This window comes from Psittacula echo (genome assembly GCF_963264785.1).
Source record: "Psittacula echo genome assembly, chromosome: 6".
In the NCBI taxonomy this organism is placed as follows: Eukaryota; Metazoa; Chordata; class Aves; order Psittaciformes; family Psittacidae; genus Psittacula; species Psittacula echo.
Window position 1 is genome coordinate 50,406,679 of NC_137743.1, and position 25,707 is coordinate 50,432,385.

At 39.3% G+C, this 25,707-nt stretch overlaps 1 protein-coding gene across 1 annotated transcript in view; it reads left to right on the top strand.

The window, feature by feature from the left end:
- Positions 1–25,707, top strand: part of FAM13C (family with sequence similarity 13 member C) — a gene marked incomplete at its 5' end in the record, with an annotated part of 56,985 nt that overhangs the window by 16,713 nt on the left and 14,565 nt on the right. The window contains 6 exons of the mRNA XM_080620267.1: positions 5,081–5,144; positions 14,037–14,187; positions 19,717–19,927; positions 21,194–21,332; positions 22,759–22,840; positions 25,047–25,258. Coding sequence (XP_080476393.1) covers positions 5,081–5,144; positions 14,037–14,187; positions 19,717–19,927; positions 21,194–21,332; positions 22,759–22,840; positions 25,047–25,258 — 859 coding nt within the window. The remainder of the gene's footprint in view (positions 1–5,080; positions 5,145–14,036; positions 14,188–19,716; positions 19,928–21,193; positions 21,333–22,758; positions 22,841–25,046; positions 25,259–25,707) is intronic.

Consider the following 25,707-nt stretch of genomic DNA (forward strand, 5'->3'; position numbering starts at 1 on the left):
TTGCTCTAGACATTGTGTGTAGTTGGGTTTGGGTATGACTGTAATATAATCTGCACCTTTGGGAGGTAAAAGTTACATGCAGGCCTCAGGAACAAATGAAAAGAATTTCCTTTTTTTAACAGACGATAAGAAAGCCAGTGTGGAACAATACAGATGATTACAAAAAGCTGCTTTTACCAATTGCCTTCTCAAATGCAATCAGCAAAGCTGATGTGGATTACAGAGCTGTGTATGCAGTTACCTGAATAGAGGATGGTGTTTTCTTCAGATGCCTGTACACAGAGAGGGAGCTGAAACATGGGACTCCTAGGCAGTGGGAATGCCAGTGTTTCACAGAAGGCTGCATTCCAAGTCAGTGTCAGAATTACACTTTGGGGTTAAATTTTGTGCCAAAGAAAAAGTCTTTGAAAGGTCCCCCTCTTCCCCATTCCCCAAATAAAATAGGAGTGGTTTAATTTAGTAGGAATCAGCAGGTCCCTTGATTGGTGCCTAATTTCTACAGAGGCTGTAGGGTGGCAGTTTCTGTTAGACCTATGACTGTTCTTCAGGAAAACTGGAAATGCCAGGAGCAGGCTGCCCTGGATCTTGGGCTCAGCCAGAGTCTCTCAGGGTTTCTGTGCTCTCCTGTGGGAGACTAAGCTCTAGTGAGGTTTTTAGTATTTAAGCTTTCAAGGCAAGTAGCTTTTGAGAGTGCAGTTCAGGTGGGGACTCTTGTATTTTCCATGCTTTCTGCTGAGTAGCTACAACTCAGGGATGTGTGGGAGGAAGCAGGGAAGCTTCAGAACTGCTGATGTCCTCATGCCATATGGCAGACCTGCACAGTGAGGCAGAGCTTGCGAGGTTGTGTTCCCACACAGGCAGCCAGGTGAGCAGGGGGAGAACTTGGCTGGATTCCCTCTGAGTCTTGCCTCAGACCTGGCAAAAATTCATCAAAACCAGTATGTGTCTGTGAATAGCTCTCTGTCAGCAAACCAGGATTTGCTGATGAAACACTGATTTGCTGGGAAGTGACTGACCAGTTCCTAGGAACAGTTTCTTCAGGAATCTTGATATTAAAATATTGGTTCCAGTGATAATTCTTGTATCAAGACACAGAAAATCCCTGAGCAAGCTCTTGGGTTGCAATACACTTAAGAAAAAAAAAGAAAGAAAGAAAAAAAAAAAGGCATCTTACTGTAGCCCAAGTAAGGACTGTGCCTGGTGAGTGGGAGAGGTGCTCATAAGATGAAAAACAAGTGTGGCTGTCCAGCTGCCCACAGCCAGCCTTTATCTAAGTGCTGTGATTGATGAAACACGCACTGGTGCACTGTTATGCTGGCTCTCTGCCTGGCTGCTTATTCCAGCATTCAGGGACTGACCAAGGAGTAGCCTAGGATGCATCCAAACAGCCTTGGGCCCTTAATGGTGGTGTTTCTTTCATCGCAAAGGTGCACTTTATGTTCATCCAAAGGCCTGTTGCAGTTCTGTATTGCTTTGTAAGGAGTCATAGGCCTGTTTTTGAAGCATTCACCTGCAGCCCTGTATTAAGGTGGTGGCTATGAATTTCATAACACTTTTTGCCAGTTGTGGAGGTCTCAGAAAGGACCTTTGTGTTTTCCTGGCACTGAGGTGTGTTGGTTTCAGGTTCTGTTCTTCTGTGAACTCGTGTGATGTAACTCCTGGATAGGCTGGATCAGTCCTCTGATGTGGTACTGAGACTACTGTTTCTGAGCTGTTAACCTGGTGGGTCTCCCCTATGCTGGGATTACTAGACTAGAGACAGGGAAGGAGTACCGAGTCAGGATAGTCTGAAAGTGAATCTGGAAAAAGGGGGTTCATCCCACAGCGTAGTGTGCAGTTTGCTTGTCAGAATTTATCTTGGTACCAGTAATGCATTAACTGGGCCAAGACATGGAGCAAGTGTGTCATTGTGGTGCATAGACACATAAGTCTCCTGAGGATAGAGTTAGTGTAATCCAGGGTTGGACTGGATTAAGGCTTGCAAATTACGGAATGTAATGCTCCTTTATGGGTTTAGTCTGGGAAATAAGAAGTGAATTTCTTTAGGTTATGTTTAAACATTCTTTTTAGTTTTTAAAATTATGTGGTTTTATTTGAATTTTATTGCAAGTTTCGAAGTGATGTGCATAATTCAATAATTTACATGTTCTGTTTGGTTTTTTAAACAGCATACTGCTCATGCAAATTGATCTTCCCTTTGCATTTTGGTAGGAGCTCTGTTATGATAATTAGTATTTGGATTTTGTTTTGTGATGTCCACAAGCTTCAAATGTACATGTTACTGAGCTGCATCTTTCTCATCTGTGCCATATAGAAGAGGGTAATTCTGCCAAACAAAGAGTCTATAGGGAGGGTGGGAGATCAGGCCTTTCATGTTTTATAAAGCATATGGTATAACATATATTTGAGTGGAAGCCATGGAAAGCGTTCCATTTTTGTTATTTTACATTATGAAAATTATACAAAATAAGGGTTGCCTGCAATTATTCAAAATTTCAGCTAAGGCTTAAAATACGTTTAATGTACTCAGCACAGATGGAAAATTAGGGCTTGCTCCTGCTGCTTTTGAAGTTAATGGATATTTTGTGATTGACTTTTAATGTGAGTAGGATCCAACCCATCGTTATTAAAATGCAAGCTCCTTGTTGCCTGGTGACAATCAGATAACCTGCATTTGCCTAGCAAGAGCAGTTAATCTTGGTGAAAACAAAAAAACAGACCCCAAAATCTATATAGAGTAAGGTCAGTTCAGCATACTGTTATGTAAATGGTCTTCTCCCAAAAATGGTTATTCACCTTTATGATTTCAATATCCCCAGGATCAAAAAAAAGCAAACAAAAAGCATCTTACTCCAGTATTTTTAGTTAAAAGGAAGCAGCAAAATGCAAGACTTCTGCTAAAAGACTTATTCTAAAAAATCAGACAAGATCATCAGCCTGAATGAGAGAGGTGGTACTTCAGAGGTGTTCTGAACTTTTTAATCTCAAGACCGTGTGAGTGATACAGCTGTGAATTATGTAAACCATCGTATTGCACATGTAAGAACTGCTGCTAGCATTTAGTTTTTTGTTTTCTTTTTCTAAGGAGAGTTCACATTTGCTGTGTGTTATGAACTTGAAAGGAGTCATCCAAATGAATACCAGAAGTGTACAAATCTGGCATGTGTCCTTTTCTTCTTTTTTTTTTTTTTATGTCTAGCTCTAGTTCAGTGCAATAAATCACTCTAAGGTTGTTTTTTTTTTTCACTACTGAACTAATTCTCCAGCTGTTGTAGCCTTTCTGGTCCTTTCTTACATGTTATTAAACCAAAGTATGAATGTTTTATTTTTTTCTATTAAATGACTCCTTTTGTTCTCCCCATGCTTTTTCTTAGTTTTCTTTAACTCTCTTCTGCAGCCTCCTACAGTTCTCTCTGATCCCTAAAAGCTAGAAGTTAGTTTTTTGGCATTAACATTTTTTGCTTCTGTAATTCCATTTTCTGTCTGTTCTCTTCACATTATGGTGACATTTGCTGTTCATTTTCAGGTGAAATGGCAGAAAGCATATATATGCAGCAAGCTACACAGAAATGTAGATGGTGCTTGCGCAACAGTCAGCCAAGGCACCTTGCTGCTAAAGTGTCTCCAGAAATCACTCGCTTCTGATCATGTACCTGTGCATCTTGAGGGGGTTAAAGCTGGCTGGTCTGTGACACCTCCCATTCTGGTGCTAGATTACACCACCTAAATGACTCTTTTTTGTTTCTGTGTGAATTGCACACCTTGTATCCTGTTTGGAGTCAAGTGTTTACCCTGGTGTAGATATCTAATATGTCTATTCTGGTAAAGAAAGTGGCATATCCACCATTTCAGTCTTTAAATGTCTCATAAATATGGAGACCTACAACAAAGGCCTGTGCATCTGTCTGCACTGTTTTGAGGTTTCTAGACTTTTAAAACCATTCAGTTTTGCTTAGAAGACTCTGAGCACAATAGGCTGAAAACTATTAATAAATTTGGCCAAAGGAAACTGGATTTTGTGTTACTTTTGATCATGTGAGTCTCACAGGGGTCAGCAAACATTGATACCTTTTCAGCAATGAGAAATCTCATTCTCTGAGACAGCAATAGTTTTCTTTCTTCTTGCAAATCAGCTTGTGACATACCCATGTCAGACTTTGAAGTTGACTGTGGAAATCGTTTGCTTTGGGGAAGGACAGTGCTGTGGTATGAGCCTATTCAGGTTTTCTCACCTAATCTATGGGAAGGTTTTTTTAGGCTTCAATTTCATTCATTGGTAGAGTGAATTTGTAGCTAACTAATCCTGAAGCTGGTAGGCTGGTAGGTGTGTGGAGTCTTAGGTCATGACCACATCTGCCTGGATGGGGCACAGTTGTCTCTAGCTGTACTCTGAGGGAAAAGATTTTCCCCTTGCTGGTTCAGGACCTTCCTTTCCTTTTTCCATGTGGAGAAGCAGCAATACACTGAGAGAAAACCAAAGGTATGGACATATCTGAAGGCTGCAAAGTGACACTTACTAGAAAATCTCTCTTACTCAAAGGATTTCCAGCTCCACATAAGAGTCCTTTGGGTCTTTGTGAAATTTGCAAAACAGAACTTAAGCTGAAGATTGGGAGCCTGAAATACTATCAAATTTAAATATGGAAAGATGCATTCTCTATGGCTCTGATACAGGAAAACTCTTGTTCCTGACTTAAAGCATGGGGGACAAACTGTGCTTAGATCTAAACATATGCTAGAGCTTTCTCTTGGCTTTAATTCCATTAGCTCACAAAGATATTGGGAGCTGATCATACTTCTGTAGAACTTTTTCTCTGTGGCAGAGTGAGCCAGATTCTAATGTCATAGTTTCCAGGACCTTATTCACAGTTTAAATACATTATTTAGGATTCCAGTAAAGTCACTGTTGTTTTGAATGAGGCATAAAATACAGATGTAACTTTGATAGAAATATTATTTTTTAAATAAAACAACTTTATCCCATAGCTTGTAATTTATGTACAGACATGATGAAAGGTTTTAAATATTTGCACCACAGATAAGCAATCTATTGAGTGAACATTCTTGTTTTGTTTTGTAGAATAGATCAGAACACATGCATTTCACCAAAAGAAGCAACTGAGCAATTTAACAGCTTAAATGAGGTAAGCTTAACCAAAAGTTGAAATATGATGTTACAGCTTTTGATTTAGATGTTTGGGTTTTTTGTTAATTTTAAGGTTTTGGAATAATGTAGTCACTTGAGAATTTAAGGTTAGCTTTTTACTAAATCATCCTAGTCATGTCTTTGGAGAAAAGGTTAAAAATGTCATACAAGACTGCTATAATATTTTAAATGCCAGAGGTGAGAGATTTAAAAAAGTATTTTAAGCCAGCTTTCTTTTTGTGCTCAGAAAAGAGGTAAACATTCAGTATTGCCTGAGTGAAATGCCATCTTTCTAGAACATTTTTTTTTTTCCTCGTATTACAGCTTAAAAGTGTTCAGCTATCAATTATGTTTTGTTTAAAAATTAGTTCTTAAGATGTCTACAACCTACATAAATAATTTATGAACAGTACAATGTGGTCTAAAAGGTACTTTGTTTGTAAGGTGGGAAGAAAGGAGCATTGGAATGAAGAGAGAAAGTAAGGAAAGTCAAATAGCACCTGTGACCCTTGAGCTGTTTTCAAACAGATTATACTAGAAGGATGGTGAGACAGTAGAGCACAAAGAAGTTGTTTGTGTGATCATGTCAAAAATAGATGAGCCCGAGCTAGATTCCCAAAATCAGCAAAATGCTGGAGGCCAAATCCAAGTTTTGCAATTATTCAAAGTGAGAAACCTTGTAAAGCATCTTCCATAAACAAGGGTATCTGCATGCTAGCATAGAGTATGCTTACGAATGGCAAGGCAATGAACAATACTGGACTTAAACACAGAGCAGGTAATATTTCTAAGTGTAGACCAAGACAACAGAACATCAGAAGCAGTGGAAAAAAAGAGTTGGGGGGAAGGGAATCCTATTCCTTTCAAACCATGGAAAAGACAGTTTTGTTTCCATAATCAGCCAGAGAACATGTATGTCTATTAATAGATGCCTGCCTTTCATTAGGAGAAAACCACAATGTGTCCTTTTAAAGAAATTCACACTTAATCTTCTCCTTACAACGAATTATCTCCTGTGCATTTGTGACACTGTTGTGCAGCTCACTGTTGAAAACTGTGATGCTAACTAGTGAGGCACATCCCACGACCAATGCAAGGGAGCTTAGCCTCTGTCTAGCCAGTTAAGGCTCTGGAAGAAATCATTTAGTTATTGTTTCTTTTGAGAAGCCCCAATGCAAATAATCACCAAAGCTTCCACCTGAAAGCTTCCATTTAAAATTCGTGCAAAGGATTCCTTAAAGGTTAAGATCAAATGTAATAAATAAAATCAGTGTAAGATATTAAAACAGATAATTAGACATTAAAGCAAACTGCCAATAAGTAATGAGGAATGAGCAAGGGTGACCTTCTGGTGCTTTCTTCTGCAAAATTTTAGATTTTATGACGTCTCAGGTCTACTGCAAACCCAAATGGACATGGGTCATAAGAAAATAAATTCTCTTCTTTAATTAGAGGAAGTAGTGTCTCTCTTCACTGCTCACTCACCCATGGCATTATACAGACCCAAGGCATATCTTGTTCTATCTTACTGTTGCTTGTTTGTTCCCCATAAAGGAAGTTCTGAACTGAAAACATCATATGCCTCAAGACACAAATATTGCCGTAACAGATACCACAGAGATTTGTTTATGTTCACATAAAATATGCCTATTTTATCTTAACCTGAACTCTCAGACTAAAAAGCAAGGAGATGCTTTTATACATCACTGTTCTAATGTGACATATGAAAGCATTAATTTCCTTAGAGTGAAGGAATTGAACAGGTTGATATTTGCTCAGTTTCTTTTCTATATGAATCATTTCAAAGGCTATTAAATGCTGAAGGGTTGGATCATTCTCCTTCTCTGCCCCAGCTGATTTCATAAATCCAGTAAATCCATCAATAAACTAGATAGAATAGCTTCCTTCCTGTCCTGGAGAGGCAGGAGCAGGCCCAGGGATAGGGTGCAAGCATGCTTAATATTCAGTAACATAGTGTGTGGGGCAGGGTGTTTTCATTTTAGGCAGAAAGCACTAAGTCTGAGCTTTGCTTCTCCTCCCTTCTGCCCATCAGCCTTCAGACTGAGACAGAGCAGGGTCTATGGGTTGGCAGACATATTTTCTTTCCCTCGTCCCTCAGTTATTAAATTTACCAGGCTTTAGGATGTCCACAAGGATGAAACAAAGGATGCTGATAATAGGAATGATATTAAGTAATGCTGATAAAATAGTGTATTTTATCAGGGAAAAGAAATTATTTCTAATAGCAGTGTCTCTCTTTTGGCCATTGTTAGCTGTCTGCTCTCTCTGTGGATATGTAGGTAGCGCTGATTGATTAGCAGGTTTGGCAGTGCTGTAGCTCTTGGTGCAATATAGGAAAGTGGGGGGCTGCGGGGCTTCATTTGGCATGCTGTTTCTCATCAGTCTGTGGTCCTTTGGACATGCTGACAACAAGTCACATGGCACTGATCCTGTGGGCCCCATGTGAGGATCTCCAGCTGGAGAGGGAGTTACTGATGGCACCTACCAAGAAAAGGTTGATGCCATTTCAGGGGACTCTCACTCATTGCCAAAGCATTTTGGTGATAACTTGGAAGAATTTGATCATTCATTTTTCCATTCTCCAGAGGCATTTAATAGTGTGAGTGTAGGTGTGTGGTATTTAGATGTAAGATGTTATCTATCATCTCAATAACTCCTTGTCCTAAGGCCTCAACTCTTGTAGATGGAAAGATAGACGGTCAGTGCCCTACCTGTTTGTAAAGTTGGTTTATTAACTACAGGCTAATCTTCCTCTTCAAATGGCAATCCTTTTGCACTGTGTGTTCTCCAGCAGGTGAGAATATGATTCCTTTATGCATACGTTTTCTTAAAGCATTAGCAAAATTAATAAATAGACTTCTCTCTTTCTGTTTTCCTCAGATTTCCTGTAAATGTCTTTATTTGTCCATTACCTTTGATCTGGAATAATGCAGGATATTTTATCTTCTAGTGGAATTGGCATAGCTCAAGTTCTCTGAATTGTCAGTTACTTTAAGAGGACAGAAGAAAAGACAAGAAACCTTTCTCCAAGACAATTATAATTGCTTCCTTTTCAAACTTGCAAAATGCTGTTCTTAAGAGGCAACAATATAGTTATTTTTCCAAAGAAATTTAAGGCTCCATCTAAAATATTATAATGTCCTTTCATTTGCATTAGCATGGGTCAGGAATTACTGCATCAGAAACACTAGTGTTAGGCATCAGAGTAAAACTGGAATGAACATCAGTTCTGAAATATTTGAACTTAGATAATTAGCTGATATAATACGCCATATCTCAAATTACTTCAGTGATACTGGTTTTCCATAGAAGAGCTTACTAAAACTTGTGATGGCACTCAACATGACCTAACATTTCCCTCTCTATATATTTTAGCTGTTTGTGTTTGCTTCTGACGTGTTTTGCAACTTCTTTTGAATGGCCAAGAGCAGAGATGGCCCAGTTGGGCACAGGGACAGGTCTGGACCATGGCAGAGTTTTAAGTAACATGTGCACAGGCTGGTTCATCTCCAGATCGGATGCATTGCTGAGTGCGGGCAGGACAGAAGAGTACACATCCCCAACATTGTGGCAGGATGCCTGCAGTCACATCAGAGCTGTACAGGTACTGGAAGGCACTGGAGAACTAAGGGGAAGTTGGAAGTGGTGAGCAATATTTAAAATTAACCTGACAGCTTTTAGAAGATGAAGGCATCTTTCTTCTTGCCTTCCTTTTGCCAACAGTTGGTAGCATGCTGCTAAGCCACTGGCCATCATATTTGAAAAATCATGGCAGTCAGGTGAAGTTCCTGACGACTGGAAAAAGGGAAATATAACCCCCATTTTCAAGAAGGGGAAAATGGATGACCCGGGGAATTACAGACCAGTCAGTCTCACCTCTGTGCCTGGCAAACTCTTGGAGCAGATTCTCCTGGAAGACATGCTAAGGCACATGAAAAACAAGGAGGTGGTTGGTGACAGCCAGCATGGCTTCACTAAAGGGAAATCCTGCCTGACCAATTTGGTGGCCTTCTATGATGGGGCTACGGAACTGATGGACAGGGGCAGAGCAGTTGACGTCATCTACCTGGACTTGTGCAAAGCCCTTGACACTGTCCCACATGACATCCTTGTCTCTACATTGGAGAGACATCAATTTGATGGGTGGACCACTTGGTGGATAAAGAACTGGCTGGATGGCCGCACGCAAAGAGTTGTGGTCAATGGCTCGATGTCCGGCTGGAGACTGGTAACGAGTGATGTCCCTCAGGGATTGGTGTTGGGACCGGTCTTGTTCAACATCTTTGCTGGTGACATGGACAGTGGGATTGAGTGCGCCCCCAGCAAGTTTGCCGATGACACCAAGCTGTGTGGTTCGGTTGATAAGCTGGAGGGAAGGCATGCCATCCAGAGGGACCTCGACACGCTTGTGAGGTGGACTGATGCCAACCTGATGAAGTTTAACCATGCCAAGTGCAAGGTCCTACACCTGGGTTGGAGCAATCCCAGGCACAGCTACAGGTTGGGCAGAGAAGAGATTCAGAGCAGCCCTGCAGAGAAGGACTTGCGGGTGTTGGTCGATGAGAAAATGAACATGAGCAGGCAGTGTGCGCTCGCAGCCCAGAAAGCCAACCGTATCCTGGGCTGCATCAAGAGGAGCGTGACCAGCAGGTCGAAGGAAGTGATCCTGCCCCTCTACTCTGCTCTCGTGAGATCTCCCGTGGAGTATTGTGTGCAGTTCTGGTGTCCTCAACATAAAAAGGACATGGAACTGTTGGAACAAGTCCAGAGGAGGGCCACGAGGATGATAAGTGGATTGGAGCACCTCCTGTATGGAGACAGGCTGAGGAAGTTGGGGCTGTTCAGCCTGGAGAAGAGAAGGCTGCGTGGAGACCTTGTAGCAGTCTTCCAGTATCTGAAGGGGGCCTACAAGGATGCTGGGGAGGGATTCTTCATCAGGGACTGTAGTGGCAGGACAAGGGGTAACGGGTTCAAACTTAAACAGGGGAAGTTTAGATTGGATATAAGGAAGAAATTCTTTACTGAGAGGGTGGTGAGGCTCTGGAACGGGTTGCCCAGGGAAGTTGTGAATACTCCATCCCTGGCAGTGTTCAAGGCCAGGTTGGATGAGGCCTTGGGTGGCATGGTTTAGTGCGGGGTGTCCCTGCCCATGGCAGGGGGGTTGGAACTATATGATCTCAAGGTCCTTTCCAACCCTAACTATTCTGTGATTCTATGATTCTATGTTAGCCAGCCCCCCGAGAGCCCAAGGATAGAGAACCTGCTGCCAGTTGCTGATATATGGCCCTGTCCACTCGCAGAGCACCTTCTTGCTGTGGTTGGGCTGCAGCTGCAGAAAACACTGCTGCCAGAGAGCAGGAGGTCTGAGGCTGGCAGGTTCCAGCCTAGTTGCTCTGGCATTGTTAGTACTGCAAGCAGCCCTGAAGGGGGCAGGACAGGCCACGCTGCAGGGCCGGCAGCAGCGTCATCCCTAGCATTTACTGGGATGCTCCTGTTGCTGATGAGTTGGTGAATTGCGCAGCTGTGTTCGGCCTTTGCTAAAGCTATGTCTTGTTGCATGTGCTCCCATAGATGTGTGATGTTTTTTCATTTATAGTGTGCTGGGACAGTACCATAATACTCAGCTGTGTTTTAGGAGTTAGGTGAGGTTGATGGCATACTCCAGATTCATCATCTACCTGGTAATATCAAAGTGATCACAGCTACTTACTCTTTTTCTCCCTACATCAAATCCCTGTCAAGGACATATTCATGAAATTCTGTAAGGTTTTTCTATTGTTGTTGTTGTTATTATTATTATATGATTATTTTTTTTAGTATTTGGCAGTGACTGTAAATTTGCCATCTACCCACCTTCCAAAGATGGATGAAAAATATCATTTGGAGCAATTGAATATAAACCAGCTGGTGAATTACAGCCTAAACATTGGCAAAATACAATGTTTAACAATGTAGTCTGTGTGAATGCTTTTATACTGAATTTTCCATAAATATTACTGTATCATAAGAAATAGTGATGCAAAGTGAATGTATTTTCTTGATATGGGATTTTTTTTTTTTTCAAACGCTTGAAGTAACAGCCTGTGATGGTTAGGTATTTTTGTCAGTTATTAGCCTATGTTCTCCTTATTGGTATGTTCTGGTATGTTTGCCTATGTTCTCCTTATTACCATCAGCAGTTCTTCTGGAAAAGGTCTGGTCTGGGGTCAGAGTCCTCACTGGTGTGTAACCGGTATAATCATTTGCTAGATGATGTTACTGACTATAAACCACAGCCCATCTGTTGTGATAATTACACAGCCACTTCGTTGAGGCCTAGCTGGGATGACAGGAAGCAGAAAATGAGGCCTATCATATTATGAAATCCCTCTCCAAAACAGTGTCATGGGTATGATTCAAGTCAGCAGCCTCCCCTTGACAAGGAAAATTCACTGCTACTTGAAAGCTGTTGAAGGTGAGGTGTTTTCCATTGTTCTGTCTCTGAAGAAAGCCCTGTAGAGGTAAAGAAGACTTTGAAAGTAGGTCATAAAAGATGCTCAGATTGATCATAAGAACTCTACTAAATACATCAAAAGCAGGAATCTAGGTAGGGATTGCTGTGACTGCTGGATGACACATAAAATGGGTACTAATTTCGTATCAGTAGGTGATATGGCTTTAAACAGAGAAGCTGAGTGAATTCATTATATTGGTCTTCACTTACAAAGCCCATGTTGGGGACATTTGCATACCTGGCACACTCTTTCTGGTAGACAGGTCAAAGGAAACAGATCAATTTGAAATAATATATGTAAAATATTGGATGAAACAGTGTCAGTAAGTGACAAGATAAAAATACCAATCATTCAAGGGGTCCTGGAGAAACTGAGGTGTAAACTTGAGACACTGCTGGCCAAGATGGATGAATTATCCTTACAAATGGCAACAGGGACAGAGAATGCTAGGTTGTTAATGCAACTTGTACCTGTCAATATTAAGGGTATCTTCTGCCTTATATTATAGAAACCAGCTCTAGATCATGCCATATTTTTAAAGAACAGTTGTGCTTGCTCTTGCAATCACTTCTTTCTGGTATTATAGGAGGATATGTCAAAATATATCTTGACAACAGATGAGAGGAACTTAGTCCTAAAATGTATAACACAAGCCATTTTTTTGCTCACATGTCTCTAATTAAGCTGCTTCTGATAGGAATGGTCAGAACTCCTGTTTGCTCTGGGACCAGAGGAAGGAATTTTTTTTGGATTTCCCTACTGGCCTAAGCTGAGGCCAAGGTCCAGGTGTTTGCAGCCTGATGTGTTTTGTGGAACAGGATACAGATTTTGAAGCACTCCTGACAGCACATAGAGGGTCACAGGATCTAGTTATGGTGATCTTGTGCTTTTTTGAAACTTCCCTATTTTGAGGTATCTCCTAGAAAGTGCTACTTTCTGCTCCTTTTTCACCACCTGAATTCTATAAAAGGAATGAAAGGATCAAGGCTGAAAGTCTTCCCTGCTTTTTCAGCCAAATTTTATTTTTTAACCTAAAACCACTGGCATCTCTGGGTTTATAATAGAGCTGTGTTACAATTAAAATAATGCAAAGACATTAAACTACTCACTACATAAGTGAGATACTGTTGCACAAAGGAAATGTTTCCAATAAATTTGTTATTTCATTAAATGAATCAGTAAATTGGTTTCATGTCTTTGACAGAGTGGGGAAAGAAGCTTTTGAGGATTTTTTTTTTCTATTGCAACTCATGGGGGTTTTTCGATGTTTTTTGGGGGGGTTGATATCTTTTTGTGGTGATTTTTTTGTTTGTTTGTTTGTTTATTTGTTGGTTGTTGTTTGGTGGGTTTTGGTTTTTTTCTGTTTCCCCTTTCTCTCCCCCTTCCCCCCCTCCCCAAGAAAATGCTCTACAAATATGTACCATTTCAGTGACTTAACATTTCACATATATTCTGTTTGTGCCAGCTGTGTGATTATTAATACAGCCTTGTGTGATTTTGTTTATGTGACAAGATGTGTTTCCTTTGACAGATGGGAACTGAATGCATGAGGTATTGGTAGTGACTCATTTTGCCTAGTCAGATGGTGATAAGGGCTTTCACAGCATTTACATCAAAGCAAGATGCTTGTGTCAGATTGTACAGCTGAATATTGTGTGCAGCATTAAAGATTAAAATGAGAAATGGACCAAGCACGACACAGTAGCTGATGTTATATTGTGATGTTATAGATAACAAGCATTGTCTTCATTGATTTGTCTGCAGCAAGTGACAATGGTGTGTTAATTTTGCCTTTCCAATGGATAGGAAATGATCTGGTTGCCCTGTAGCAGCAGCTGCTGCCTACATAAAAGCTACATCTACATAAAGAAGTATCTCTAAAAAAGCCAATTAAAAAATATCTCTTCCAAGAATCCCATGAGGGAGTGTGTTCTCAGTAACTCTTTGTTCACTGCTGTGTATGGCACTCAGTGGCTGGAAGAGGGAGACTTGTTTTTTTATGAATGGTAAGTGGGGAGGGACAGAATGTCATCAGATCGTGATGTCAGTCCAATGAATAAAATACTTGCTTAATGTATTGCTTTGAGACCAGGAAAAGGGACACCATCTCAGTTTGGCTTCCTAGAATAAATCATCTTTTGCTGACGAAGTCATCTTTCCCACGTGTCATGAATAATCCATGTGAATTGGGACTTAAATAACCAGAAGTCAAGAAACTCGCAGAAATAGTGTACATTTGTTCCCTTGCACGTCCTCTCAGAGCTGTTAGTGAAACACCCCCTTTGCAGGCACTGCTAATGGGCTCAGTGAGTTGAAGAGCTATTGCTGTGTTCTGTTGTTCTCAATCTAGCCCAATGTTCTGCTTTTGTCTGCAGAATTCTTTGTTGAAGCTACAAGCCCTTGAAACCGATCTGTGCTCTGCATTTCTGCCAACCCAGGAAGAAACATCTCAGCTGCCGGCATCCAAGGATCCAGCCCCTTCATCAGCCCAAACCAGTGTGCAAGCTGATGGAGCCAGCTGTGGAGGTAAGCGATCATGTCGTGATGTGTTCTCATTTGCAATTATAAAAAAGACTTGTGACTTGCAGTTTAATATCAGATTTGCAGTCTTCTGGGAAGCAGTGCAGAGCTAATGCTAAGTGGCATTTCATGAGGCAAATGCTGTGTAATGTAAAAAGGGGCGATACCTCTTAAAAGAGGTATAGCATTCTGATTTTCTGAGAGGGAGTCTTGCTTTTCAGACAGGTTTTAAGAATCCTCATTCTTTTATTTTCAGTTTCAATTTGTTTTTGTTCAAGTAATTTTATGCTGTTCCTATGTCTGTATTGTGTGAGATCACCTGCCATATCATGTAATTCTATTATTGTCATTCTGTTTGTCAGAGCAATATCACTTCATTCCTCCTATTGTAGATTTTAATTCAATGCATCAGCAGAGAAATAGTGAAAGTGAGTTTTACAGCATATGGATTTTAATCATTCACGAACCTGTATAATATACCCATCTGGGCAATCTGTGATGTGTTATCACTCCCTCTTTCCTCAATATGGAAATAAATAGCCCTAAGGCTCAGTGCTATTTTTGTCAATTCATAGCTTGTAGTCACAGGGCTGACAGAGTCGTGATGCTCAGTAGAAGAGGAATCACTGTTTGTGAAAAATAGGTCAAAGGCAATATGACTAACACATCTCACAGACAAGTGACATGAATACACAAATACTTAAGTCATTCGCCATGTATGGTTCAAATAAAAGCAGATAGGTCAGTAACCCCTTTGCAATTGATGTTATATGTCAGAATAAAGACAGGGTGTAGAAGAACATACTTAGAAGCTGTTTGCTCAGAATTTTCAGCAAGAAATGAGTTATTTACAAAAAAAAGAAATCACATATGATAGAGTTCTACTTGAGAAATTTTAGAGTATGAGGTTTGCATTGAACAATTAAGGAAAACTGTAAATGTAAAAAATACTAAATATCCTGTAATTTAGGTAAAAAACCCCAGACCTTAATACCTTATAAAACTTGCACTGGTGCTAGTCCCTCAGCATGGATCTGAGGCAGAGACAGATCTCCTATCTATGCTGCACAGGCAGAGACATTTTGTAGCCCATAGAAAATCTGCACGGACTCTTTTCCTTTATGTCAGGGTGGGGTTTTCCTCTTCGAGTTGTTTACTGAAATATTTTGTTCTGGTAATTTCACAATTCATTGTTAGGATGGTTCATAACTGTTTCATTTTCTTATTTATGCTGGTTTGACTGGATTTTCTTGTCATTCATACTGGTAGTGACCTCTACTTCTGATACCCTCTCTAGCTCCTATTTGCCTTTCTACAGGTACACAGGCAAATACTGGATGATGTAGCATTTCTCTCACACAGTTCAGAGCATACTCTGTCACTCTAGCAGTTCAAACTTGTGTTTTAGTTAAAAGTTACCTATTTAATGCATTTCAATGTACTTTCATTCCTGCTAGCATCTGCTTTGTGGTTTGTGTTTTTTGTATAATAACATGCCATTTTGCATTGAGAGAGCTAGTTCTAATTCTGTCTCTTAAATTGCTACCAAAATCTTCTGATACATTGAGTTAGGTACAGTTGTCACATGGGACTGTTGGCTATTTCAGCTTGAACTTGGATGGAAGTCCAGAGAGTTGTCCCGGGAAGAAAACAGTTAAGGAAAACACTAAAGGAAAGAACGCAGTTAGTGCCATATATACTACATCTCTAGTTATTAGCCTTTGCTCAGTGAATTAGGCAATGAAAATTTTAATATTAAGAATATACAAATATGTTATTTTTAACATAAACTTGATTCTGTAGTCTATTTAATTTATTTTGTTTCACATTCCAGTCAAGAAAAATTACAAAAAATACATTATTTTAGGTATTTCAGGATGCAAATTTTAAGAAATGAACAGGAGCTCTTATCTCTGAACAAAGTCAGAAAATTCCAGTTTACTTTTGTGTATGTAAATACTTGAATTAGACCAGAAATGAGACTACGAAGAATCACAAGAAGGTATGAAGAATTGCAAGTTTTTTTTTTAAGAGAAAAAAAGAAAAGCAGAGCTTGAGCAATTTCTGTAGCTTTTTAATATGAGTATAAATCAATTATGTGACTTGATCAGTGAGCAGATAAACTTGACTACAAGGTGTTCTAAATGTGTTTTAAATTTTAAATCCTGGTATTGGCATTCACAGACATAACAATGAACACATTACATCTGCATAATCTTTTTAGATACAACGGATTTCAGTGTATTATTGGTTTACTTCAGAAAAAGAAATACAGACTTGTATCAAATGACTTCTTGTCATATGATCCAAGTCCACATTATGAAGTATACTGCATATTATAAGATACCAGATCTTGGCTTTAACTCCTGTGGTAAGTTCTTGCCAGTGCTAAGGTGGGCTGAGTAGATGAGGTAGAGTAAATAAAGGGTAACTTACTGGCTTAGCTAAAGATGGCTTTAGCTGGCAATTTTGGCAAAGATAGAGGCTGAAATCAGACACTTGAAGACAGGCAGATGTTTGGTTTGTTCATGGGCTACTCCCAGGGTAACGCTTAGAGTCTTTTTTAGGATCTATGCAGAACTGGAATAGGGATGATGACATGAAGTTTTAATTAAAAATGGGTCTGGTTGCAACTTATCATCTGGAGATGTTCCTCTATTACGGTAATCAGGCTGTGTAAATGAATCAGTCTGAATGACTTGCTGACCACATCTGGACATTAGATAGCAAGTTAATGCATCTGTAGCAGCATTGGAACTAAAACCTTTCTGGGAGCCATACTAAAATTGCACCAATTTACAAGCTTTAGTGGAGCAATGCTGTCAGGAAGCCCTGGTGCCAAGGAAATTGAAGATCCCTGGCCTTTGGGAAAATTCTCAAATTCATCTGGAACACAGATTGTCTCCCTTTCTTTGATAATGGAATAAAAGAAATGCCTTGAACTCTCTGCAACTAAGTGTGTTTGCTTTTATACCTGAGCTGCTCCAGCCACTACTTGTCCTTTGCATTTATCTTCTAGGATTGTTTAGTCTTGAATGTGTGCTTTTCTTCCATTTTTGAGTCTTGGTTGGGCCTAGTAAAATTGCCTGGTTGTAAATGTGAAAAAGCAAATGCCTGTAACTGTGTAGGTTATCAGCAGTACAGGCTGTCTCCTGCAAGGCAAGTACTTCTAGGTCCCCAGAAAATGAGAGTACAAATGTTGGAAACTTTTACTACACTGACCACACGCAGACTGGCTGCATTTTTTTTTTTTTTTACAACATTATTTTCCTTTCATAGTAAGGAGACTGCTACTTAATATGATTATAAAAGAATCTATTACTTTTAATAACAGTGTTTGAGAAATAGTGAAACTATTCTTAGTCACCCTACTTCACTGTGGTTATGTTCCTTGAAGTTCAAAGATGGTGAAATAAAAGGAAGGAATCCAGTTTCTTCTCATTGACAGTATTGTTTCTTAGAAGTAAAAGAAAAACCTAAACCAACCAAACCCCAACAAATCAAAACTCAAACAAAACTATTAATTTCTTTACATCTTACGGGGTAAGGAAAGATTAATTACCATAAAGAAACAATACTTTTGTTTGTAGAAGAACATTTATCATTATATGTTGTCCGTGTACATAATTTCCCATGACTGGTACAATCTCTACCCTTATTTCTCCCACATGCCTTTCTGGATCTCTTTATGTATGGATTTGAATCTCATACACAATTTTGAAGTTTAGGGTGTTGCTCTGGTATCTTGGAGAGTTGAATTTGACTTACAGAGTATGAAGTATTTAGAGGAAAGAATTAATAACTAAATACATTTTCTCATTGTGGAAATGCTTAACATATTTATAATTGATGGTGCTGTTACAGTAAGATGAACTTAGAGATACAAAAGTTGTGTAGCCTTTGCATAGCACACTAAATTGTGATTATGTAGTATAAAGTTAGATTTTTTTGTTGTCTGTAAAGCAAAAAGAGTTGGATAGTGCCTCATAAAGTGATATTTTAGACCACTGCAACTATTGTTTTTTAATTCAGTAGTTGCGTTCTATGAAGGCAATGGTGCTATCAAAGGTGCCATTCAGAGCTGTTTTGTCCCCACTGTCCCAGTGCAGCAATAGGGATTTGTAGCTTCCATATCTCTTGGGCAGAGGTCAAATAAAAGCTACTGCAAAAGTTCAATTAAAATCCAGAAAGAAATGCCAACTCGCTATGGGAATGTCCTGTCCCATGTACAAAGGAGAAAATAGAAAGAAAGTGAAGATGAAAGAACTTTTCTAAACCTGCCTGCTCTTTTGTAAGTCCTTTTGTAAGCAGTTTCTGTGAAATGTATTAGAATGCATGCTAGACTGCAGGTATAATACTGATTAGAAATAACGTGCATGCTGCCTGGAAATACATGGTTTTAGAAGCAAAAATATAATGTGGCTGGTGTAAAAATATTATGCACTATGGAAGCTGATATAGGGGAACCTGAAACAGAGCTCATTGTTTGTTTTAACATATATTAACTCTTTTTTGGAGGGAGAGCTTTTATGAGATCATGGATTTTCTTTCTGAAAGTATAATCTGCTTTAAAGCACAATCATCTGATAGCAAAAAAATTGATTAGGCTAGATCACCCTCACCCATTTCACCCACAGAGGGTGGTTTTTTTATTTACTAGTTCTTTCCATGAACGCAACCAGGTACAGCAAAGTGAAGATGAACTCTTGGTATTCGCTGGAGGTAGGCTCTGTAATGTGCCCATTATTTTCCATGTTGCCCATAAACAGTGCAATGAGGTTCACCAATTCCTACTTTTCCAGCCCAGAATGAGTCATTCTGACTTCTAGCTTGACCATCTCTATAAATCATCTTTTACCTTTTGAGGCATCCAAGGCAAGGCTTCCCTGTATAACCCAAGACAATATTAACATAGTACCATAAGCATGACTTCCAAGTAGCAGTGACTGCACACTACTTCGAATAACTACCTTGAATGTTATTGGTTGTTTTTATTTTCACATCTTGTGTTCTTTAGACCCATGGGTATGCAACTTCAAACCTTCCTGAAATTCTGCAGGATACAGCAAGCAACACTGGAGGTTCTTAGCATCAGGACGTTGTATTTTTGACCTGCCTTTCTCTTGACCAAAGGACTAAATGCTACATCATAAAATAAACTTGTTTTGTACATTCGTTGTCTTCTTTAGAAATATGACTTTCAAAAGCAAACATATATATGAAAATATAATTAATGCTGCTATTCTGGAAAATCCATCTTTGTATTATGCTTTACATTATAGTTTACAAACACAGCCATGTACCTTCTCCCCTGGAACTCAAAATTGCTTTATGCTAAGGTAGTAACCATCCTTTCTATTTTCTTATCCTTCATAGTATATTCGTCCTGCATGCGATACTTTGCTGAACTATTTGCTGTTTACTTTGAATACTTATGCTTTGAATACTTCTGTAGGTATAGATATGTATTTATCTAGGTAGCTAAATATCTTGTGTGTGACCCTCAGTCTGTATTGGCTTATGCTTGCTTTCTAGAGCCTGTGCCAGCTCACAGAGACTGGCAGAATGACATGGACAGCAGCCCACAAGAACATCACTCCCTAGGGACCAGTCGACTGCTGTATCACATTACGGATGGCGACAATCCTCTTTTGTCACCACGCTGCTCTATCTTTAGCCAAAGCCAGAGATTTAATCTAGACACAGAGTCTGCCCCTTCTCCACCAAGTGCTCAACCTTTCATGATGTAAGAAATTATATTTTAATTCTGATATATTTTAAATAATTTTTATACAATCTACAGTCATAGAATCATAGAATGGTTTGGTGTGGAAAGGACATAAGATCATCTAGTTTAAACCCCCCTGCCATGGGCAGGGACACCTCACACCAGACCATGTAACCCAAGGCTCTGTCCAACCTGGCCTTGAACACTGCCAGGGATGGAGCATTTACCACTTCTTTGGGCAACCTGTCCCAATGCCTCACCACCCTCACAGTAAAGAACTTCTTATATCTAACCTGCACTTCCCCTTTTCAAGTTTAAACCCATTACCCCTTGTCTTATTGCTACAGTCCCTGATGAAGAGTCCCTCTCTGACATACCTGTAGGCCCCCTTCAGATATTGGAAGGCTGTCTTTGACTCTTCACGTTTTTTCAGCTATTTTTTTCATACGTATTTCAGCTAAAATTTTTTTTATAGTGTAGCGTAATTTGAAATGGTTAATTTGCAATACGAGAAACAAGATCTAACGTTTTTTCACTGATAACACACCAGGCTATTGTTTGTCAGTTTTGTTAATTATAGTTAGCAAGAAACAGTTTTAAAAGTTAGTGATTAGTCTGGTGAGTGAATGTAAAGTAGGGAGGGCTATCAAGTTATAATACTAAAAATTTCAGCTGTAATAAGACTATAGCTCCTGTCATTCACTAGATATGAGTGTCATCGAACATATGAACAGCCTATATATGTAATCTCCAGAAACCAAACTTTCTTAAAATCTTATGCGTATAGCTTTCAGTTGCATATGAACACTAATCAGACCTATTATTTGAAATTGTAAAAAATCACAAATTGAAATGCCTTCAAAATGAAAATGTTTATTTCCAGTAATAAAAATCTCCCTGAGCTTACTTTGACAAATCATGGCGTTACAGTCTCCCATTACAGTTGGAAGATTTGTGAAATAAGATGAGGGTATTAAATGTAAATACTGGACAAGGTTGTGACCTACTAGATTAAACTTTTGAAAAATATTCAAAAATCCCACAATTAATTTTTTTTAAAAAAGAGAGTAAAAGAAATATGGTGAACCCAGTAGTATATTCTAGGGGTATCTTCAAGCAAAAGAAATTATTTTAGTCTCACTTTGTAAGACTAAACTGCCTTTAGGTGAAAGAACTTAAATATGTATTCTGAAGTGCTAGGAAAGCATTAAATGTGCCTGAAACAAGGCATGGTCCATTATAGCCACTTCGTTGATCTAGCTACTGTGCTTTCCACTTTTGCAGGCCAAGAAGTTCTTCTAGATGTAACTGTGAAGACTGCAAAGAACCACACACAGTAGCACAACTTACCAAGCATCTTCAGAGTCTCAAGAGAAAAATTAGGAAGTATGAAGAAAAGTTTGAGCAAGAAAGAAAATACCTGGTAAGATAATAACTGAAAAGATAAAGGGAAACACTGCAAGAGGCAGGCAAGAATCTTAGTGTATTTAAACTTACGCAGAAAAAATAACAGAAAGGGTATTTTTGGTAAAATGAAATAGGAAAATTATCAATGAGGGAATATGTTTTTATTATCTTTCAGGGTATGCTGTAGTTCTAAGACTCTAATTTACTTTCCTTTTAATGACCTTTTTTCCAAAATACCCATCTTCTAGATGTGTGAGAGGTGTGAGTCAGTGAAGTATAGCTGACTGCTTTTGAACCAAAATGATTCAAAAGATGGAAAGCTACTTATTTACTTTGTAGAAGTCTTTTGCTTGTAAACTGTTGCTCTGCTATGAAAATTCCTTCATTTGGGCAGACTCCTGTAAGCATTCAAAGAGTAGAGCTCAATAGAAGCTACTGGCAGAAATTAGAGAAATAAAAATTAGGATGTGTTGCTGAGGGGGGGTGGTTTGTTGATATCAATGGTATGCTTTATGCAGTGTATGCAAGATCATTGCTTATATCAAGTTAATTTGTGTAAGGTGAATTGTGCAGTATAAACATATCAAAACATCTGTCATGTTAAGGATATGTACAGTATGAAACAGTGAAGTTTGTGACACCTTATGACTACATTAGAATGAAAATTAAGCAAATTATATATTACCTTGTAATCTCATCAATGTCTGCAAACTTAATCATACATTTGTGAATTGTACTGCCTTAGGGTCATTATATATATGTTTAGGAGTAAGATTTCATACCTAAACAGTCATCGCACTGTGACCAGAAAAAAATTATTTCAGAGGTTTAGATTTTGCAGAACTGTTTTGCCATTTTAAATGTCTGAGTGTTGAAGATCCAGTGTAAATTGGTTTTAATTTGGAGGCAGTTTCTAAATGCAAAGAAAGGACTGATACACAAAGCTTCTGTGGTTCATCCTCTGTTGCATGGGACTTTTTCATTTGACTAATTCAGGAGTTCAGTTGAAATTTTTTAAATGCTGTTTCACAAGAGAATCCCTGTCTTAAAAGGAGTAAGAGCTTATCCTTGTAAGGGAAAGAATGCTTGCATTACCATGCTGGAAGTTACTTAGGAACTTGACTGACACTATGTATTTAATCAGTCCTTTTGAAGTCACTGAAACTACTTATCCAATTAGTCAGCAACTTAAAAGTTTGGGGTTTTTTTAGGATCAGAGCCGAAATACTCAGACCCATGTAGCACTGTGTTACAGTGGAGAGAGACAAGCCATTACAAATTTGTATCATGATCAAACCAAATGCTCTGCATGACACTATGATATAGTGTGATTGGAACTATGGACATTTTTCAGCACACTGTGTGTGGATAGGTTTTTATCTGTTTGCTTGTATAACCACCAATTCCTTTGTTTTATTCTTCCCTTTTTTCTTTATTTTCAGCCTTCTCATGGTGACAAGACTTCCAATCCTGAAGTTCTGAAATGGATGAATGATTTGGCCAAAGGTCGTAAGCAGCTCAAAGGTACATAAAGCATGTAATTTCACTTTATTGCCAAAGCTTTTGGAAGCATCAGTGTATCTGGAATATTTTAGTGTTAATTTTCTAACCTTTGTGTTGTGCTTATTTTTCACAATGCATGGCAATAATTCTCCCAGTGACAACAAAGCTTATTAGAGGGTATGATTTGCCTTGATTCCTGAAATCAGGGATAAATGTAAGCCAGTTCAATATCATAAGAAGGCTAAAAAAGGAAAGAGGAAAAAGATGACACCTCTCCCTCATCACTATAAACATTCATGTGAAAGGCGATTCTGGATATTTTTATGTGTGTCTGAAATACAGAACTACAAAGTTGAAAGTGTCCTTGTAATAGTTCAAATGTAGGTGCAAAATGTTCCTTTAGGACTGAGGTTATACAGCTTTAAAGTTTTTACTTTTTTGAAAATAAAACCAGACCTTTCTCTGATATTAGATTTGGTCTTCAGGGTCAAATTTTGCCCTTGACTGTTTGTGCACCACCCCACTAACGTCTGTGGGGGTATCACATGCTTGCCTTCAGGGAGAATGTAGAGAAGACTGATTGATTTTTTTTAAAGGCTATTTATAATTTATTTATTTTTCCATTATAAATGGATCCTCACTACTAATTAAATTGTAGTATTATCTTTCATTTCTGTTTTTGATATAGTTAAGAATGTAGCTATAGAGGGTATGACTGTAGTAAATAAAGAATTAGAAACTCATCTCTCAGTAAATTTCTTCTGGAAAATTATCTCTTAAATACTATGCTGCATGATTACTAGATTTTAATTTTTTTCCCCCTTGAACTTTGTGCTGCAAATCCAGGAAGGGCAAATGAGAGGAAATAGTTTCTGAAAATTATCTCTTCAACTAAACCATTCCTTCAACTAGCCAAAGGGCCTAGTTTTCATAGATCAGCCTCATCTTTACACCCAAAATGCCTCAATCCTGTGAACACACTTGATTTTATTATCCCACTTTTAAGTGAAGCAAGATTCACAATGTTCACGAAACAAGTACAACTGAAAAAGAAAAACATTCAAGTGCTTGTAAGTCCTTCAAGTCTGTAAGGCTTTGTCCATCCTTCCTAGCTCTATGAGTTTATTGTTTTCCCCTACAAACCTGGCCTGTATCCTCAGATTGTCACAGCTGAAAAAAAATTTCTGTCTCTGTGCAGATTTCAATAAGCCCACTGTCGCTCTCCAGCCAGGCATACGATTGATAGGTACAAAGCCGGAGTTTGTGTGCACTAGTTCCAGCCTTAATTCAATTTCCTTGTTGCTCTGTACAGGTCTCTAGAGCTCCATGGTCTTTGGCTTGGTATCAGGCTAATATACTTACACACTTTACTGCATCCAGGCAGGTTGCTGACCGGGAAGCTAGGCCAAACTGTAACCTCTATGTCTTCTGCTTGGTTGCTCAGGTACTTTTCTGCCAAGGGAAGTCATTGAAACAAAGTGTGTGATTCTCCATGTAAGGACCAGCTCAGCGGCCTGGCTGGGATAGCAATGCAGCCTCTGGAAGGGAGGGTTATGGTTTAAATTGCACTAGAGAAGAGCTGGATTAGTTATGCAGACCTGGAGCACATGGCTCCAGAAGCCTGGCAGCTGGCATGGTGGGCTCTGTGACACAGTTTGGGCTCCCCGGCCCTGCTCAGGTGAGGGCTTTCGCTCTCCTCACTTGCGCAGCAGCACAGGAGAGCAGGCAAGCACAGCTGGAGTGGGAGCATGGCAGGTGCCTGCAGAGATGCTGCCTCTTGTCCAGGAAGGTGTCCATGAAGGACTGCATCCTTAGACAACAATCCCCACAGCATGCATGGACATGTTTTTACTCATCCAGACATCAAATCAATTGAGAGTGCATGGGTTTGTTGAGGGGAAGAAGGGGAGAGAGGGCTCTGCTTCCACATCCTTTCTTTTTCCTCCCCAAACTTCCCACAAATATTCTCAAGGGCTGTTTGTCTTTTTAAGCCCCTCTCCTATTTGCACTCCCACAGAAAGTCTGCATTGATTCTCCTACCCAGACCCCACTTTTTAACCCAGTGTCTCTTCAGTCCTCATCTTTTATGTCAAAGATGGACTGGGAGGAAAAAGAGAAGTACATAATTGTGTGCAAGAAATAGGAATTTTTTTTTCTTGTAGTGTCGGAGGAAACTGCTTTGCAAATATTTCTAATCTACTTACTTACCAAGTGATTTGCCTTTCAGAGCTGAAACTAAGAATGTCAGAAGAGCAAAACTGTACCTCTAGAGCACCCCAAAGAAATGATCATAGTGAAAGCACTGGGACCTCTAAAGAGGCTGGGACAGAGGAGGCCACAAGCACGGAACCAGCTCCCTCAGTAGAAGAAACCATGGACAGTGTATTGAGAAGATTAAAGGAGAAAAGACAGCACTTCAATATTCCCGAGACTATTAAGGTATTTAAGAAGTTATGGTTGTTTTTTTCAGAACATTATCATTTGAGGCAGATATTATTTAGAGTGTAGCTGTCTCAAGGTATGCTGGTGCATGTGCATCCTATGACTTCTGGCACTGCAGTGCATTTTCTCTCAAACAAGATGGGAACTCTAGCGCAGTTTTCTGAAGTCTGCTTTTCTGTCAAGAGTTGCACAGAAAAAGAGGTGCAAAAGGAGTTTTCATATAGTGCTAAGTGCATTTTGCTCAGAGATGCATGTATAAAGCTGTTTGCCAGGCACTGCTGAAACCTGCCTACTTGAGGTTGTGTGTGCAGTTAAGTGTGTATTCCAGTGTATTGAAGATAACGTCAGCAAAAGCATTCCTATCTTGAGTCCACAGAAACTGTGCGACTAAAAACGTTCCTGAAGTTCCCCTCTCACCAGAGAAATGCTGAAAGCCTCTGTCCAGT